At 41.6% G+C, this 20,231-nt stretch overlaps 1 protein-coding gene across 1 annotated transcript; it reads left to right on the top strand.

Moving 5' to 3' along the window:
- The first annotated feature begins 317 nt into the window (after positions 1-317).
- Positions 318-19,599, top strand: TBC1D21 (TBC1 domain family member 21). The gene is made up of 11 exons (XM_088148684.1): positions 318-347; positions 1,108-1,215; positions 6,310-6,413; positions 6,668-6,762; positions 10,738-10,848; positions 12,919-13,019; positions 14,590-14,686; positions 15,217-15,314; positions 17,323-17,439; positions 18,189-18,278; positions 19,379-19,599. The coding sequence occupies exons 1-11, from the start codon at positions 318-320 to the stop codon at positions 19,415-19,417; spliced, it is 990 nt and encodes a 329-aa protein (XP_088004810.1). The 3' UTR covers positions 19,418-19,599.
- The last annotated feature ends 632 nt before the right edge of the window (positions 19,600-20,231 follow it).

Genomic DNA, 20,231 nt, shown 5'->3' with positions numbered 1-20,231 from the left:
AGATATAGATATAGATATAGATATAGATATAGATATGGCTGGAACACTGCAGGAGACCTTTCTTCGATGGTTTACTAGCTTGACCTGTTCAGGGTGCTCCTGCATACCAATAGCATACTGCACATTATGAAGATCTCACATGGGTTTCAGGCAACATCCACATGTATCCTCCAGGTACAATGGGTTTTTCCAACATTTCTCACTTTTATAACACCCTTCCTCCCTTCCCAAAGACTCCTTTCTATGGTCTTTGTCTGCTGTGCAAAGATCTCTCCAATGAACTTTGGGCAGCAAGCAGCCATTCTGAATTACCCACAATGCCCCTGACAGAACATCACTCCAACATTGTAGGATGGTGCTGGGTGGTCAACTGAACCTGATCAGATAATTACAGCTGCCGCTACTGCGATATGTGAGGTGTGATGGGAGAAGAAATTCTCCAGAAGGCATTTTGGTATCCCCTCAGAAGCTGGTTTGTTTATTCTAAAATAGCCTGTCTGGTTTTATTAAGGCAGCCTGTTCTGTTACCCATAATTTACAGCTTCTGAATAACCTTAAAAAGGGACATAAGCCACTTAGAACCTAAAACACACAGAGGTTCATTGAGTATTTACAAGCTATGGGGAATTTCCATATTAAAGCCCGAGATTTCATTGCAGCAGGTTGTAATTTGTGAAAGATCTATCTTTCAACATGCAAAGGGATGTTTCAGGGGTGGGGAAGATCTTTTTGAAGATTCCTTTGATTCTAATGACCCAACAGATGCTAGTGCTTTAGTATCTCCTTCTTCATCCTCCAACTGAAAAGCGGGGGGGGGGGACACATTTTGGAGAATTTTCAGACTTTCCTTCTTCTAGAGTGCTGTTCTGTGTATCATTTGATGGTTCTGTGACCCGTAATAAAGGATTCATTCATATATTTATTCAGCAACAAGATCCCTGGCTTTATACGAGCAATAATTCAGCACAGATATCAAAGGTTCCTCTTTGAAATAACCACATAGTTTCTGTTGGAAGGCTAAGCCCTAAAGATTGGATCTAAACTGGGGCAACATTTTGAATTTGGATTCAACTTGCTAAAACTCCACTTGCTTGACTTTGTGTTCAGAGAATCAAGAAACTGCCCATCGACCCTTCTGAATGGGATAGCTATTTCGACGAGAGCGGCCAGATCCTCAAATCACGAGACTTTGTGGCAGCCCAAATTTTGGAGAGGGTGAGTGGTCATTGAGAACAATAAGGAGCATGGTGGTGGTGGGAGGCTCAGAAGAGAAAAGGTCCATCTTAATTCTCCTCTTTACCATTTGCTGTATTTTTATCTGATCCCAGCCTTATCCCAACTTGGTTGCATTTCAGACTGCAGTTACCACAACCAACCTAGCTGTTGTACAGGCTTGATGGGAATTGTAGTTCAAAAACACCTGGAAGATACTAGATTGGGGAAATCTGTTTTATCCTTTAGTGGTCTGATTCCTATTTTTCGATCTGAAGGGCCTAATTTAATATGAAGGAATATCATGCAATATCTGCCCTGTCCACTGAAGTTGGAAGTATGAGAACTCAGAAAACCATCTAGAACTCATAGAGAACTAAACTCCAGGTCATAAGTATGTTTTCAGTGAGCTCCCTGAGAAGGCTGTCCTCTCTTCACCACAATTCTTCTTTTAATCAAGCTTGACTCTTGATCCTTTCATGCTCCCATCCACATTGTTCTTTTTTTTCATAACTTCCCAGTCTAGCTGATAGCCCTGGTATTCTGTGGTGGTCTCCCATCCATGCTCAAACCAGATCTGAATGTGCTTAACTCTTTCTGGGATCAGCTGAGATTGGCTAAGCTCTTCTTCCTGTTAGCATTCTCCTAAAGATCAGTTTTTAAAATACTAAAGCAAATTTGGGAAGATTTGCTTTGCCACAATAGAATCTGCCTGCCCAACCTGGTCATCTAGAGAGTTCCTGTTAAGAATCCCCACTTCCTGCAGGGTACATGAAACATGGACAAGACAGAGGGCCTTCTCAGTGTCAGCCCCGCTTTGTGTAATTTCTCCCCCTGCAGATTTCCATGTGGCTTCTACCCTTCCTGCTTTTCAAAACAACTGAAAAGTGTCATTTTCCAACACACCTCAAGCTCAAGCCAGATGGGGAATTGGACATAAGAATTTTATGTTTTTCCGGTCTTTATTGTTTTAATTTTAAACTTTACTGTCCACTACCAGTAAAAGTTGGAATTGGGCAACTTAGAAATATGGTCAATCAATCAGTGAAATAATAACCTAAATTTAGAAGAGTGGGAACTTTGATATGACAGTCCCCTTTTTCATGGATTCGTCACATTTTTCTGTGCAGGGAACATAACTTTTGACTGACACATGGGGCCAAAAATCAACCAGGGATCCAGCTGTCTTCGAACACCCAATTCATGACTTTTCTTCCTCAAGCATCTTTCTCATGTCTCCTCTGCAAAGGTGAGGTTGTCATGGAGATCAGATGCCTGGGCAACTTTAGAGAAAAATGCCTCTCTGGAGTTTATTTCTTGGTGGTACAAGTAGATTTGTCCAGCCAATTGGTTTGAGGTCAGGAGAATTTGCTTTTCTATGAGTAATCCAAGGGGCTGAGAACAAGGTCCATTGTTAATGCAGAATTTCAGGTGGAGACAATAGTTGTAGCATCTTAATTGTCCATGTTTTAATTGAACGAGTGGGATAATTTTTAATTTTAAAAGTCGCTTTTATGCATTACCAAGGATAATTCATTTTCATCCCATTTATCTTCTCTTTACATCAGAGCCACCTACTGCCTAGACAGATGGGGAATAATACTGTACAAGACAATAGCCTGGGAAAATGATTGACGGGCCCTACAAAAGTATCCTTAATAGAAGGAAGTAAATAAAAGAATAAGTAAAAATGCAGTTCACAGCCAGATTACAATTTTGAAAAATCAGCAAGCCTAGACATGTCATTAAAGCCCTATTATTTTCTAAAACAAGAACCCTGCCCCCCCAAAAAGGCAGCATAAATTACTTAAAACTGTAATGAGAAAGGAAATGGCCTACAGTGGAAAAGTATTTAAAAATCTGAGAGCTGCAAAGCTAAGTTGCAGTCTTGTAAACTTCAATCTTCATCTAACCCAGTGTTGCTCAACCTTAGCAACTTTAAGATGTGTGGACTTCAACTCCCAGAAGCTGGCTGGGGAATTCTGGGAGTTGAAGTCCACACATCTTAAAGTTGCCAAGGTCGAGAAACACTGATCTAACCAAACTGACTGGGGGATAATAGGACCTAGAGATGGGCAAGAATTTGGATCTGAAGCAGAAAAGGTGCTTCAGATCAGGATGAGCTCACCTGTTCTCAGCTGCACCATAAAGAGATTCCTATCTTTCCATGTTTCTCCAGGAGGTCAATGAGAAAAATTCCCTTTTGATGGAAAGGATGGAAAGGAAGGGAGAAAACCAGGGGGGCTACAAACTATTGGAAGGAAGATGGTATGGTGGAAAATAGAGCATTACGCACGCTTCTTAGCCTTCTTGTGACACCCCACTCCACTTTTTTGAGATGGTCACCAGAAGAATCATCTCTGGTGGGGGAGTAGGAGGCAACAGTGTCCATGGGAGAGAGGAGATCAACATCAGCAAGAAGGCAGATGGAACGTTGTGATGCAAGCCCCGCCTCTTTGGAACGGTGCATTCCAAAGGGGCGGGGCTTACATCACAACGCCCTGTCCACCATTATTATTGATATTTATTGATTTATAGGTCACGTTTACACCCAGGGCTGACCGCTTCAAAGAAAAACCCACAATAACCATGAAAGTTTTTAAAAACAAAACCAACAGACTAATCAAAATGCACTAATCTAAACTCCAAAAGGCATCTGGCATCTTGACGATGTTGACCCCACCCCGAGTATGCCACTGATAGGAATCAATTTCTTTCTTTCTTTCTTTCTTTTTTAATTCCATTTTTATGCTGCCCGACTCCAACTGACTCTGGAGGCTGACAGTAATAAAAGGCAACATTCTAATTTTTTTTTTATAAGGACTTCATTAAGTTATAAAAAGCATAAAGGTGAAAGCAAACCAATCATCGAGGAGAAAAGTAGAGGACAAGAGAGCTAGAGATAAAGAATATAAAAGTGATGGAAAGTAAGGAAAAGGGAAGAAAAAAAATACAAAAAGAATAACTTCTGACTTCTTATACAGCAGATATAGATAAATCATACAATAACCTCTTACTGTAAAACTACATCTTACACACATCTTTTGTATAACCTATTAATTTAACTAATCATCAGATCCATATATCATAATTTCATTGTTTTTCTGTCTCCTGCAAAAAGCCCCAAAGAGGCTTCCAACTGGCATTAAAGTTATCCAATTTTTTTCTCCAAGCAAAGCGGTCAACCTTGCCATCTCAGCCAACTCCATCATCTTCACCATCCATTCTTCCCTTGTAGGTAATGTCAAGTTTTTCCACCTTTGAGCATATTATAAAAAGCAACATTCTAGCGACTCTAATGCCAGCAGAGTGCAGGAGAGAGCCCCCCACAAGCCCACCCACGACATGATATGGCATTGGTGATAACATTGGAACAGATAGATAACAGAAAGAAAAAAGGGGTAATGCAACCCTCTGGAATACTTTGATAAACTGTTGAATTGACCTTACTGTTACTTTTCACACTTGGAGTAGCCTTCCTGAGGTTTATCCACACGTACCATAAACGTTAGTGTTTCTATTGCACTCTCCTGTTACCTCAACCCAGGTACGGAAGGGCAAACGTCTCATTCTGCCAACCGTCTCCAAACCAGGGTCGCAGCCCTGGGTGTTGGGTTGTGTATTTATACTATTTCCACAAAAAGCCACACCCCATAACCCTATTCTATATGCCTAATAGAGTTGGGACGCTCTCTACCACCCCAAGCTGGATAAATGTAGCTCATACCACAACTATACGTTTAGTCCTAGCGTCTTTTTTTTAAAAAGAAAAAATGAAATTGCCAAGTTCTTCCACATCTGCCTCTCTTGTCTCTATTATGGAACCCCTACAGCAACTGCCCTTGGCACGAAGGAGATCTTCTGTTTCCCAGTCTCTAAGCTGGCTGCTGTTTTTCCTGGCAAAATGGTATGATTGTGTGTGTGATTGCTTCCTTAGGTTTAATTATGCTTTGGCACTTGGAATTCCACTTCTGGAGAAAGCATGACGTTGGCTACGCCTCCTGTCTTCCTCAAAGCATCCTTTGAAGGTTTTCATCAGGCCTGATATTTTCATCGGCCTGGTTATGAGCAAATTGTAGCCTTCCCAAACGTGGTGTCCTCCAGGCCTGTCAGAACTCCCAGAATCCCCAGGATAATTCCCAACGTTCTAAGCCTGCATGGACAAAAGTTGGAATTCTGGGAAATGCAGTCCCCCCACATCGGAAAGGGGCTAGGTTGGAGAAATTAAGCACAGAGAATGCATTGAGGATGCCCTTTTGGGAGCATAGATCCCAAAAAGGAAGGGGAGATCAGATAATTTTGATAGCAATCTCCGACCCTTGTATTAATACTTCTAAAGCCAGGAGACACCTTAAAAATGCATACCTACTAGCTGCCTATTGCTTAGTATGCGGAATTGCCGTGGCACAGGCACAAGGCAATGGAGGTATCAAAGGTCCTATATGGCCGGCCTTACATCAGAGGTAGGAATTGGAGGGAGGCAACCCCATGGAAAGGTGGTCATTGCAAGTACGAGCCATGTTCTATGCTTGTGTTAAACATGGATTGGGTGTCCTGGAAGAAGACAACAGCAAACCCCATCCACAAGTGAGCTGTTTCCATGGACTCATGGAGGTGAATATGATGCTCTGGAATGATGATGATGGTGGTGATGGCGGTGGTGGTGGTGGTTCTTATTTGTGCGTGTATGTGGTTCTAGGAACTTTGTAATTTCATTTTTAGTCTGGGTGCTTTATTCCTAGAATATATATATCCATTTGTCATTAACTGGCAAGAATCTGGTTGACTGCTGGGGGCACAAATGAAAAAGATAAATAAATCCACAAGGGAAGCCCCAGAATGAATGAAGAACACTTCCCCAACACACACATGTACACACACATCAACAAGTGATGGGCTGGAAGAAGATTGTAAGTAACGAAATGGTTTACTCTGGAACAAAATGAATCCACATTGGTTACTCAAAACCCTTTTTTAGAAAACACACCCTAGGGGGCTAGGGGAAGAGGCTGGGGTGAGACTGGAATAAGAAACCTGAAGATCACCCTTTTTTTGGCTCCACCTCCCTCCATTTTTTTAAACTTGTCTTTGTTGCAGGGTTTGGATCCTTCTGTCAGATCAGAAGCATGGAAATTCCTCACCGGCTACTATTCCTGGAGGAGTTCCTGTGATGAGAGGCTCACAACCGACAGCATGAGGCGGTGTGTAGATTGGGTTATGATGTGGTTAGTGCCCACTTTCTGCAGCCCAGCGTCTTCCAGATCCACTAAGAGGACTTCCCCAGAATTTGCAGCTAACACAGTGAACAATCTTGCAGGCTAGGAATTCTGATAGTCGTGTCACCGGCACACCTGGACAGGGACAGGGCTGCAGAAAGTGAGATGCTCTGCCAAGTTTCAAATCTACATCTTCAGTTAGTCAGTCTTGCCATCTATTCATCTCTTCCCCTTTGTAGGAAAAGTTATGAGTCACTGTGCAACATGTACACCAAGATCCAACCGCTGCTGGAGACCGAACATCGAGATTTCACTGAAGTCCAGAATGTCATACGTAGGTATCCAGGAAGGCTGGGAATAGGATGCATATAAAATTGGTAGTGAATATCATTATAATAAGATACATTTCAGGAAAAAATAAGGAAGAAAACTTTAAACATACTTAGGTTTTGGTGCACATTCTGTAATAAAATCGTAAATTAAGGCTGAAATGGGATGATGTAGGATGAAAGATTAGTGAAAGAGACATCGGATCAAAATAGCTTTGGCTATCCAGCCACATTTCTCTAATTCAACTATATTCCTTCCTTTCCTAATTACTTTTATGTGCTAGCAAAGACTCTAGAATCATCTCCCCCAATCTGGGACTCTCCAGTTGCATTGGTATGGCACCCAAAATCTACACTGGACAGGGAGTTGTGGGAGTTGTAGTCTCACGCAACTGGAGGACACCTGGTTTGAGATGGGCACTCTAGAACAATCTGGGAAGCAAAGGGGTGAAAAGGAACAATATAAGAGAAGAAAAGAAGGTTGCTGTTCATTAAGTAGCTGTAGGGATTTGGTGATTAATGTAGATATTTCATTTATTTTATTAAAGAAGCTGATCATGTCTGTTATGTCAAAAAGGCAAATTGGTCTACAACAGGACCGGAGTCACAGATGGGCCCCCCAAAAGCTTTAGGTATCCCCCTACAGGGCTTCTAAACATTGTTGCTGAATGGCTTCTGTTAATGCCACAGAAGGAAATTATTAAATATATGGGAAGTAATTCCATTAAAAATATTTAATTCATTTCTTTTTTAAACAAATTTTAATGTCAACGAATCTACTTTTGGTCTTATTCAGGTCTAGTTTTCTGAGTATAGGGTGCAGCAGACTGCTCAAAAACCAAGTATGGCTCTTAATCTGAACCAAGCCCAGCACTTAGAACTGTTGAGTTGAACCATCTAGCTCAACCCTCTGCAACGTGCAGGAAAATCATATGACCCATCCTCGAGGTGTGGCTGTCCAGCCTCTTCAAAACCTCCAGAGATGGAGAACTCACAGTCTCCATAGGTTAACTGCCCTACAGCTTTTTCTAAGCTGAGGCCTTTCTTGAAATTGATATTTGCATGACTCGCCCAGTTCTGTTTCTGGCTAGGAAGGAAGGAGCTGAAGGAAGGTGGGAGAAGCTTCTTATAACCTAGCTGCCTCGGTGTCTGCTCTTTATTTGGAGAGCAAAGGAGTGAATGAATGGGGCTTCTCCAAAGATGCAACAATAAAATCCAGGATCAGGGATCTGTTTAACCATGATTAGCATATGTCATATTCTATAGTCATTTTTCTACTAATAGCTTATAAGTTTCTCTACACTCATCCAACCATCTTTGTGCTAAAGGAACAGTAATGTGAACAGACTTCACATGTCTTCAGTGGTGGCTTGGTAATGCAATGAAGATGCCATATGCTACCAGTGGGAAAGTGACCTTTCTTCTTGCCATAAGGTTCCAGTTAAGTGACTAAAAAACAAAAGGAGGAAGGAGAAATATTTTCAGTGGCACACCTGCTACCCGTTTTGCAACGTTGTTCACATATGCTATTCTTCAGCCATTCTTTAAAACTAGTCCCCACACGCTGTTTTTGATGCGACCACTTGTTAAATGCTTTCTCCTAGCTTGAAAGTTGCATTATTCTAGAATGAGATCAATAGTCCCCAGAGAGAGAAAGAGAGGCAGGAATAAAAAAACAAGCCAGAAGGTGGAAAAAGGAAGAAAAACCGGGAGGGGAGGGGAGGGGGAGATGGGGAGAGAGAGAAAAGATAAGATGTAATTTCGGAAAGGCCAAGTGGAAAAACACCTAAGAATCTATGTTCTCAGATTGGATACGAAGCCTATGATGGATTATTATAATTGTATTCAGATCCCCCCTTCTGTCTTCCCTCAGCTGTCTAACAAAAAGAATATTAAACGATACAGCAAAATTAAGGCTACAGATCAATGAAACGGACATAAATCAACCCAAGCGAGACTCAAGGAAGATTTACAACTTAGGTGGGACGCAGGCCAAGCCCTTCAGATATAATAGATATTCCCTCTTGATGGAGGATTCTTTAAACAGGTCACATACTGGGGAAATGTTCCCCTTTATTGCTCGTTCTTCTCCCCAGCATTGGAGTCAAATGAAATCATTTCCCACTTTTATAGAAAAAAAAAATGGCATGTTAGATTGCCGCTTTTCAAGCGTTACACGTTTCAAAGCCACTTGGGGGTTCAGTATCTCTCACCTTCTACGCTTGGAGGTTGAAATATCCTGCTTTGTTTTAAATTGCCTTGCTGTTGGTTCTTTTATTATTATTTTACTTGCTCATAACGATCAATTTCAGCCTTCAGTGAGGGACTGTTTAACTTTGAGATGTGCTACTAAATTAAGAGGTGCCAATGAGCAGCTGTTATTGGCACCTTCTTGGTAGCTCTTCCAGGAGCAATTGTGATGCTTAATTCAAGGAACGCTGTAGAGCAGTGTTGTCCAAACTTGGCCACTTTAAGATGAGTGGACTTCAACTCCCAGAATTCCCCACCCATGGCTGGCTGGGGAATTCTGGGAGTTGAAGTCCACTCATCTTAAAGTGGCCAAGTTTGGACAACACTGCTGTAGAGGGAATAACCTATTACTCATGAGTAGGGGATTTCTCTCCAGTTTCTCTTGACTGGGTTGGGAGCTGACTTTGTTGTGGTTGTTAAAGGGGCCACTGCTAACCGGAAGTCTCATGGCCTGCCTCGGTTTCCCCAACTGAACAAGGCCCTGGGAGAAATTCCCTCCCGATTTTTTTTTCCCCTTGGGATTTTGGGGAAATACAGCAAAGCAAGGAGGCTGTAAAACACTGCCAGGAATGATGGGAAGATAAGAGAAATTGGGAAGAAATTCTCAAGCATCCTGAGAATAAGGTCAAAAAGTGGAAGCCGCTTTCACAGGAGATGAAAAAAATTAAGAATTTGCAAGGTGGGTTTTGGTACAGCAATAACACACCCTGGCCAGCCAGGGAATCAGGATTCCTATGTGATAATAGGGAGTACCAACAGATTTTAATAGGTGAAATCCAGGGAGGAGGAAAGTTTAGGAAGAGCATAATCCTGTTTGTCAAAATGATAGCCTTGTGTACAAATAATGCAAACCTCGAGTCTACCAGCAGATGACTCTACCCAGTCCTGTTGGTCCTGTTCCTCATTTTCCCCTCTGTAAATCCATGTTCAACCCTAATCACTTATTTTCTGTCCTTCCTTCCTTCTTCCTTACCCTTTTTTTTCCTTTAGCACTCAACTGGCTGTTATCCTTCAAGCCTTTTAAAATGTACCGATTTTAAAAGTTATAATCTGGCCTGAGCAATGCATAGGGATTTGAAGGTGGGGCTAGAAATCTGCCTATAAATAAATCAGTGTCTGCCTCTGACGGTACCATCCACATAAATAAGTAAACAAGAAAAAGTCCACAAGGAAGGGAGAATTGGCTGTCGCTGTTTTAATCGTTTTATGTTTTTACGATTGTTCGCCACCCCGAGTCCCTTGCTGAGATGGGCGGCTATAGAAATCAAACAAAAAAATAAAATATAAAAAATAAATAAATAAATAAATAAATAAATAAAATAAAATAAAATAAAATAAAATAAAATAAGAAGAGGGGGCCTGCTGAGGACTTCTGGCTAAGGTTCCCTAACCTTAGAATAGCAGAAAAGAAGCCTGGAATCACTGTTTTACAATAGTGAGGATAGCAAAAAGGTCTAGAGATAAAAGGATGTTGGCACTGAATTTACATGAGGAAAGGAAGTAAATGGACATCAAACGTTTAGATACACACGGCGAGATCACAGTCAGCAACTGAACATATTTTCTGACCTTCCAGCATCTACTGGAGCATAAATCATTATAGCTAGGATGGACGCCAAGTTCTGGCTTGGGGAAAATTGGCAAACTTATCGAGGGAATGTAGGCTTTGTCCTTCGGCACTAGTTTTGCTTCTGGCAACACCTCCTGATCATCCTTTCTTTTCTCAGCAGAGTCTGATGTTCAAAGACTTTACATCAAAGATGCGCAGGGCAACCCTCTCGTTGATAAAAAACAACTGGAGAAGATTCTTTTGCTGAATTATGTGTGCAACGTGGATGCTGGTAAGAGGAAAGGAGGAAAGCCTGAGGTCTAAATGTGTTCGGCAGGATGGAAGTGACATCTTCAATGTTTGTTCAGACGAGTTAATCTCTATCAGTTTCTAAACCACAAAATCTGGATGGTCCCACATTTAGAGCTACCAAATCTGGGCTGCAAAAATATGGACCGACACTAGATAGAAAGTAAAAGTTGGAGTTTTCCATATCTCCTTACTGCCATCTAGTGATGATTTGCTGAATGACAAGAGAAATTAAACCATTCAATACTATGAAGTAAAACACCAACTCACTGGAAGCACTAATAATAGAGATAATAAAAATATAAGGTTAGATGTTTTGGACATATAATGCAAGGGAAAAGCCATTGGAAAAAACCTTCATGCTTGGGGGGGAAAAAACTGCGAGCAATCAAAAAAGAGGCTGAGTGAAGAAGAGTTGGTTAGATGCAACCATCAATGACACGCATATTGGAGATCCAAATCCAATGGCTTTTTCATTCATTCATTCATTCAGCACCCAGGAAGTAAAATATACTGTAGCGAGAGCAGTATTTCTCAACCTTGGCAACTTTAAGATGTGTGGACTTCAACTCCTAGAATTCCCCAGCCAGCCATGGGGAATTCTAGGAGTTGAAGTCCACACATCTTCAAGTTGCCAAGGTTGAGAAACACTGCTCTCACTACAGTACATTGTACCATGCTGGCTGGGGAATTCTGGGAGTTGAAGCCCACACATCTTAAAGTTGCCAATGTTGAGAAACACTGCTCTCGCTACAGTATATTGTACCATGCTGGCTAGGGAATTCTGGGAGTTGAAGCCCACACATCTTAAAGTTGCCAAGGTTGAGAAACACTGCTCTCGCTACAGTATATTGTACCATGCTGGCTAGGGAATTCTGGGAGTTGAAGCCCACACATCTTAAAGTTGCCAAGGTTGAGAAACCCTAAGGATTTACTCTCTGCCTCTCTTTGTCTGAGAGATTGATAATCTGAGGTCATTTCCTTCTGCCTTTCTTTGCTGGCACATATCCATATGTTGTTTTAGCTCTGCTCCTGGTAGGATGTAGCTAGCTAGACACTAGTGTTTGCATATCCCTAGAACGTCTTCCCTGTAAATAAATCAACCTTCTGTTATTGTTCTAAGATCTGCTTTACTCAACAATGCTCAGGTTAGATTCCTCTCTCACACACACACAGCCACCAACCCATGTCAGCTTAGAGCAGGAACTTAAAACAGTAGAAACTGGCAAAGAATCCTTGGGAAAATTTTGTCTGTTGGGTCACAAAGAGTCCAAAGTGATCAAACAAGCAGCCATTCAGATTTTTGCAGTTCTGGTCACCCTCCCATATGTACCTGATGCACTTCAGCAATGTCTTTTGTTCCTTTTTTTGCCTCTGTCTTATCCTGTAACAGTTTCTTACCACCCAAATGCATTTTTGCCCTCCTTAATGTGGGCTATTCTAAGTCCTGTTGAAGCTTTTTAGGGCAGCTACATCTTTAATTAAAAGCTTTCTGTTCTGGTTCAGGAGAATTTGTCTCATGGACAGTCAGACCATTGGCCAATCTAGCTTAGTTGGGGTAGGTTTTCTGCAGGGTCCCCCATTTGGAAATGTCAAAACTGAACTTGTCTATTTCTGCAACAAAAAGCTGAATTTTCTACCATCTATCTAACTATCTAAGTATGATTTCCTATATAACCTCTGTTTTGATTCCATTTCCAGATGGTTGCAGAAAATCAATGCCTCAACAGTGTTAAAAGGCCCTAGGAGATACAGGCAAATCCTACTATTCTGAGAACATTGGAACATTCCCAGAACAGTAGGTTTTGCACATACCCAACCTCTTGTACAGAAACATCTATCATTTCTGGGAAATGAACTGCTAGGTGTTTTCACTGAGAAAGACCAAAGGGTCAAACCAATACAGGGGATATCTCTGAAAAGAGAATCTCCAAAGTTTGATAGTAGAAATAATGAGATGTCAGGTTGGAAGTCTGAAGATCTAGATTCTTCAGAAGACAGGTTTCTCAATCAGTTTCCCATCTCTCTCTCTCTCTTTCTCTTTTTCTGGCAGAATACCAACAAGGTTTCCATGAAATGCTGCTTCTCTTCAGGTTGCTTGTGGAAAAGGAGCATGAGATCTACTGGCTATTTCAGTTTTTCCTGCAAAAAACTGTGAGATGGTCCAAACCAAAAATAATCCAGTAGAATAACTCAATAGCAGAGGAAATAGGGTGACATCATATGAAAACCTAGATAGATGGCCTGTTTCTTAGGATGTCAGAGAGAAATAGTGGTTTTTAATATAAATTTAGAGTAAAGTTGGAAGGTCTACTGAGTTTATGGTTCTTTTCCATAGAATTAGAAGTGTGTTGGTTTGTTTTTAATAGCTGAAGAGTCCTGAGTCTTGATATGGGTCTTTTGTAGCAGCAAGTCTCAGCCCTTCTGTTGAAAGAGGGGGCACAGCATTGTTTGTTCCACACTTTTGGGGAACCGAAGGGAGCATCTTGATGTTTCACTCAATATCCTCATGAGACAATCAGGAATCTCAGCAGAATAAAAACCTGTCTTTGGAATTATTTTGAGCTATGATGAGGCCCAAGCTGTTTGAGAACAGATTAATTTGAGATTAACAGATAAATCTCATGGACTCTATGACTAGATCCTTTCAAGTCTTGGGTAGTGCCCTCATCTCAGATCCCCAAGCTTTATCCACAGATTAATATTTGCACTGTATTTAGCAAATTTATTTAGCAGACAGACAATTTGGTGTAGTGGTTAAGACAACAGGCTAGAAATTGGGAGGCCATGAGTTCTAGTCCCAGTTGAGGCATGAAGCCAGCTGGGTGACCATGGGCCAGTCCCTCTCTCAGCCCTAGGAAGGAGACAAGGGCAAACCACTTCTGAAACCTTGCCAAGAAACCTGCAGGGACTTGTCCAAGCAATTACCAGGAGTCAACATTGACTCAAAGGCACACACACAAAAAATATTTAGCAAATTTGTACGGCCACCTATCTTAATCAAATAACTCTGGACAGCGAACAAGGAATACAAACAGAAATATACAAACAAAAGCCATATAAGAAGCACAATAAGGTGTCACCCAACTGTGTCTAAGGCAGGAACAAGTCTAGAACGCCCAGGGCCTTTAACCACACTGGCTCTTATGCTAGTTACACAGCTGTATAATATAGATTTGGGAGGGTCTAAAAAATTGTGTAGGTCCTAGACATTATTCACTTTGTACGCAATGGATAACCAACCCTGGGAGACTGAAGCACTCCAATGAAAAAGAGAGCCAGGTTGAGTTTATTTATTTATTTTATTTATTTATTTATTATTAAATTTGTATGCCACCCACCTCCCGCCAACGGGTGACTCTGGGTGGCTCACAGTTAAAATCAAAAACCCCATCAACAATTAAAAATACCCCATAAATAATAAAACAAATTAATCGATTAAAAATCAAGTATAAAAAACAAGCCCTGTACATAAATACTAAAAATATTCAAGATGTCGGGGGGGGGGGTGAGGTCAATCACCCCACAAGCCACCTCCACTGGTGCGAGCCCCCATCCGGCCCCCAGGCCTTCTGGCACAGCCAGGATTTCACCCCTTTCCTGAAGGCCATGAGAGTAGGGGCACACCAGACCTCGGGAGGCAGATTGCTCCATAGGGTGGAGTTGCCCAACTTCTTTGCATTCCTTTGTAAAGTTTCCGTTCTTCAAATGCTTTGTTTGTCAGGAGAACAGCTGCATCATAAATGTTGGGGTACAGAAGAACCTGCTCATGCTGAAAGCCTTGATTGCATTTATGGATCCAATCTTTGCAAAACACCTGGGTAAGTTTTGCCACTTGACTGAGCTGGATCAGATGCTGTCTCCTTGTCTGCTCAAGAGTGTAAAAGCCAGATGACCAAACACCTCTGGCAACTTCCTGGGCGTTGTTAGAGGTTTAGTTTATTTATTTATGTACTTCTTTAAAGAACTGATATGGCTGCACATCTTACATACATAACCCTGGGTGGCTAACAACAAGCCATGAAAAGAAAAGAAGAAAAGAGAAGAGAAAAAGAAAAAGAAAAAGAAAAAAGACAAGACAAGACAAGACAAGACAAGACCTTTACTGCACACAATATATTTTCCTTCATCATAGAAATTTGTAAAAGCGCTTTAAAAAAGCCAAGATCAGCACAACAACATTGGCAAAAGGCAAAATCTTAAGGGTTCATTACATTTATCTCCCAACTTTCCTCCAGGAGTCAAAAAGGCATGAACAGAATTTCTTCTCCCCTACTCCTTCTGTATTGTAAGACTGGATTCGCAGAATATAAACCTTGATTCTTTGTGGTTTTGCTTTTATTTTTTCCAGAAGCAAAAGGCCAAGTCGTGTCATCATTGTTTCCCTGGTTCTGTCTTTTTTTCCAGCGTGTCTTCAAATCTTTTGATGATGTCTGGAGACTGTGGGAGGTAAGTGTCTTCTGATACTTGCTTAGGGGTCCAGGCCCCAGTGAAGAGCCTGGATGTTCAACATCCATCAATATCTTTTTGGTAGGCATCAAAACAAAACTAAGTGTAAATGATTTTTTTTTTAATTGAATTCACAGTAAATTAAGTAAACAAAATACATTCCATTAAGGTAAAAGTAAAATCTTCTTTGAGTCAAACTCAACTCCTGGTGACCACGTAGAAACATCTCATAGGAACTCCTGTTAATCCCCCATCCCAATACTTAACCAAATCCAACCCTTTTTAGGTCTCTGAGATCAGTCAAAATTAGCTAGATGCTGCCACTTAGCTGGGCAATTAATTATTACTCCCATGTATTATGTTGTTCTTTTCTTACTTAAAAAATTACAGTGGAGGAAGATTTGGAGCCATATTCAAGACCTCTAAGGCGACACATAGATAGAGCCACAAGTTTTGAACCTTGCCCCCAAAGAGTTCAGGAGAGGTGCTATTGCCACCCCCCACCAAGGAATCCTACCCTTGAGAATTGTTGGGAGAATTTTTCCTTCCCCTAAACAGATTTGCAGAAACTGTTGGCCCATGTCTTCTGCCCAGAAACATTGGGGACAACTTCAAAAGGCCATTTCTGCCCAACTGTACTCAAAAGAGATGAAACCTACAAGAGCAGAGTGGTTCAGAGATCTTGGCACTTCAGTGCCCGAGATGAGATCATTCCAGCTGCTAGGGTCAAATAAATAACTTTTTGGAGTGGGACCAGAAAACACATAAAAGGATTGAATTGTTCTCTGGTATTATCCCTAGAAGATCTCGCTAGAAACCTAATGAGGGGCGTTTGCTGGAGAATTCTTGCTGTGAGGCTCCTCTTCATGCTCAGCTGATATTTTTATAAATAAAAGCAAACATTTCAGAAGGTCCTAAACTTTTTATGCCTGCCTTCCCAAGGAAACTGAATTCTGGGAAAGCACTCTATTCCTGTTAAAGTCTCACCTCTTGGAATTGGTACACATTCTCAGAATACCGATAATGTTTGTGCCTTGCCAGCTAGCTGGGTTTGGAGTGCTTTCCAGTGTCACTCCAAAGACCAATAATCCATCTCACTTCAAAATGTTGTTCACTTAAAACAACAACAGCAATCTTTCCTACATGCCTTGAAAAGGAGAAGAACACCCACTCTGCAGATTCTGAATCAAATTTTATTGATGGAATCTCTTTCATGTGTTTCATGGATTCTCTGGACAAACATGAGGGCACCCAGCAGTGTCCACATGTTGCCGTCAGTCCCCACCTAATGCCATTTGGGCATCCGGGAGCAGCTAACTCAGTGCCTTCCTTTCTGGCTGTCAAGGGGGTCCTTAACAAGGGCTGGAGCAGTTGCTGCAGCAAGATTTCCAGCCCACCCAAATTGCCGCCGTTTATTTGGCTGGCTCCCACTCTAGTTCCATCCTGTCACCATGTCAGCTTTTCTTATTTCAGTTAATATTTGCAAAGGCTGAGCATCTCCATATTTGCTCTTCTTGCTGAGAAGGTTGTCACACACCAGCAATTTGCTGGTAATTATAATGGCAGGAGATGTAGCAGCTCCATTTGGGTTGACAAAAAGAGGTTTTTTGCAGTTGCTGCACTGAGAGAAAGGCCATCTAGATGAATAACTCCTCCTCCTCCTCCTCCTCCTCCTCCTCCTCCTCCTCTTCTTCTTCTTCTTCTTCTTCTTCTTCTTCTTCTTCTTCTTCTTCTTCTTCTCTTCCTCCTCCTCCTCCTCCTCCTCCTCTTCTTCTTCTTCTTCTTCTCTTCCTCCTCCTCCTCCTCCTCCTCCTCTTCTTCCCCTTCTCTTTTTCCTTCTCCTTCTTCTCAATATGGGTAAACTTCCTAGATACTTCTCAGGGCACCAATAATTTCCCACAGCCTAAAATGGAATATAGGAATAGGAAGAGGCATAAGTAGTAAGCATGGATCACAAATGGAATCCTCCGACATTATCTACTGATTCTAATTTGTGTTGTACTTCAAGGTGTTTCTGACAGGACATCCCTGTAGAAACTTCCAGGTGATTATTGCTTACACAATGCTGCAGATGGTGAGAGACCAGATTCTCAGAGAAGACATGGAGGGAGATGACATTTTAACAGTAAGTAAGACTAACAAGAGAGAGAAACATTCAAGCACAGGGTGAGTATCCCTGAATTCCCCCACTGAAAGCTACCTATGAAAACTGTGGATAGTATGGAATTACGAAGGCCAGGATAATTTTTTTTTTTTTTTTAAAGCTGCATCTGGTAAATTTCTAGATTTTAGCCGCCTGCTTGTCAAGAATATGATGCATAAGTTCATTCAAAAAATCATGTTGTAGCTTGTGGTCTTTTCAAGAGTTGTTGAGAAGGAATCTGCAGGTTTTGGAGACTAGGCAAAAAACCCTCCAATCTCAAAAGCTGCAATTAGGGACTGGCACAAATAAATATTAAGGTAACACTTCAGTAGATCTAGAAGAACAAACAAAGTTTGGTTATTGTTCAGGGGTATAGAACCTATGGCTTTTAGATGTTCCTGGACTACAGCTCTGATCATGCTTTTCTATTGGCCATTCCAGCTGAAGCTATTAGGAGTTGTACTTCCTATTGTCGTTCAAAATAATTCTTAGTAAGAGTAGAAGTTGAGCAAGCTGTGGTTGACATCTGACTTGCCACTGGGATATCTGAACCTTTAGTTAGACCCACCAGTACTTCCAAGTCTTTATTATTGGGTGGTGCACAATTAGTAATTATCATCACCATCAGCCCCATTCTTCTTCCATTATTTATACATCAATCTATATTGTATTTGAACCATTTCACGTGACCATGTGAGATAGCTGATGTTGTCACTTCTCTTTCCAAGCAGCTGTGCAATAGCATTGTAGACCTCGATGCTGACGAGTTGATCGCCAAAGCCTGTAACATATATGAACTCATCCTGAAACATGAAGACAAGGTGAAGACTCTCATGATTGTTCCACACAGCAGGGAATCAGAGGGGATGGATCCTTATGACTAGGCATCCAAAAAGAATATTCTCACAGTTACACACAACCAAATGCACACAGGTCATTAGATTTCAGACCCAATTAGCAAAAGGATATGAAATTTCCCCAACATGGACCAAGGGGTTCTCCACACTACAGACTTCATTTGCTTGTTTCCCGTGCATAAATCAACTGGACACGAAGCCAGCTAAAGAAATTGCCTTTCAGATTTCCACCCTTTCATCCACTTTGGCCTCATAGATGGCCATAAGTCCTGTCCAAACCAAGGTTAACGTGGCTCCTGCAATGGATAGATTTGCCTGCTTCTCTTCCCCTCCACCCCGGCTAGAAAAGCAAGCCTCGCGTGTGTTCCCTTCCTGGACAAGTTTTTTAAAAAAATACTTTGGAGTTTTATAGTCCTTTCTGCCTTTGGGGCTAGAAGGAGAAACTTGGCAGAATTTTCATCAATACCACCCACTTAAGAGGAACAACATCCACTGCTAAACCTGTTCTTTAAAAACATGGTTGGAAGGTTCGGCCTTTCGTGGCAGACAGCCCAGCAGCCTAGCACGAAATGGTCATCAAAGACAGAGAGCAGGGACCAGGGGGACACATCTGTCAGGGCACCCACCAGCCAGCTGGAATGGGAGGTTTATGTAGGATGGAATGAAGCTCAGCAGGTGGACCAGACTGCCCTGCCTACACCAGCAAAGAAAGAAAAACACTCCTTTTGATGTGAGGCCAGAAACCTTGAATGGAGGTCACCTTCCCAGCAGACCGGGGGTGAGCTGAGAATGAAAGAATCAGTTTCTGCCCTCCCCAAATGGTAGGTGGTCTGTCCCCATGCTGGGGCAAGCAGGAAGTGTGGATCAGCCCAAAGAATGGTCTTCCATGTCCTCTGTCAAAATACATGAATGGGGAATATTCATCACCACTAGGAGGCACAAACGAAGTCTTTTCAGCTGTGTAAGGATGTTCTACCAAAAGGTCTCCTAATTATAATATTCCCCATTACTCTTTTCCTTCCCTTCTCTATATCTGAGGTGATTTTCCTTCCCTTTCTTCTCAGGTTCCAGAGGATTTCAAGGAATTTTTCAGCCAGCCGTAGCAACAAAGAGGCCGTGCTATAAATCAAGAAACTTCTACAGCCAGAATAGCATGAGTGACCCAGAATAGATAGCATTGGGAGGTAGAAACATCATAAATACTGTTCACCTAAGACTGGATTCGCCAAATTGGATTATCTGAGGCTAGGTCAATGCCTTATCTGTCTGCATACTATCCATAAAGTTTGTTGAAAATTTGATGTAGCAACTCTACATTTTCTATTTCATTTAAGGCAGGGGTGGACAACCTTTTGAGGGTTGGGGGCCATAACATTTTGGGGGGAATTCATTGGGTGAAGCTATGATGCAAAGTGGGTGTTGCTGTGTTATACCTATGAGGAGTAAGAATTATTGTTTCTTTTATTAATTTCTTTTTGGAGAGTGGGGGCTTTTTTCCTTGGTTGTTAAACCTATTTTAAGGCATCCATGTCCATCTTTGTGTCTCAACAACTCTTGGAAGTTTTATCATAAGAGCTTTTGGAGACTACAAAAATGTTTGTGTTTTGGGCTGTGAGTTGGACATTCCTGGAATCAGTTACTACCTTCATCCCCTTTTCTCAACGATACGAAAAGTTCTAAAGCAGCTTTGCTTAAGTTTGATCATTGGGGTGAGAAAACACTTATGGAGTATATGAGTGTGCGTGTATGTGTGTGTATGTATATGAGACAAAGTGCATCAGACGTTTTTGCAAAATAAGAGATCTGCTATCTTATATTAGATCTACCTTCCCAAGAATGTAGGTTATGTAGCCTTCTCAGGTTTTGCTGAATATCTGCTTTGAAGCAGATTGCTTAATCTCTCAGACTTTACCTCCT

Source organism: Python bivittatus, unplaced genomic scaffold, assembly GCF_059951505.1.
Source record: "Python bivittatus isolate LINGU-HERP-01145 unplaced genomic scaffold, Pbiv_v1 ctg000530_np1212, whole genome shotgun sequence".
In the NCBI taxonomy this organism is placed as follows: Eukaryota; Metazoa; Chordata; class Lepidosauria; order Squamata; family Pythonidae; genus Python; species Python bivittatus.
The sequence above is the reverse complement of the archived record's forward strand: the minus strand, read 5'-3'. Positions and strand labels throughout refer to the sequence as shown.

What these genes read in the sequence shown, in the direction of transcription:
- TBC1D21 (XM_088148684.1), top strand. Translation starts at nt 318, where the DNA reads ATGCCCCTGACAGAACATCACTCCAACATT. An exon ending in ACAACCGACAGCATGAGGCG is followed by an intron (nt 6,414 to 6,667) that starts GTGTGTAGATTG and finishes TCCCCTTTGTAG; the next exon opens with GAAAAGTTATGAGTCACTGT. An exon ending in TGTGTGCAACGTGGATGCTG is followed by an intron (nt 10,849 to 12,918) that starts GTAAGAGGAAAG and finishes TTTTTCTGGCAG; the next exon opens with AATACCAACAAGGTTTCCAT.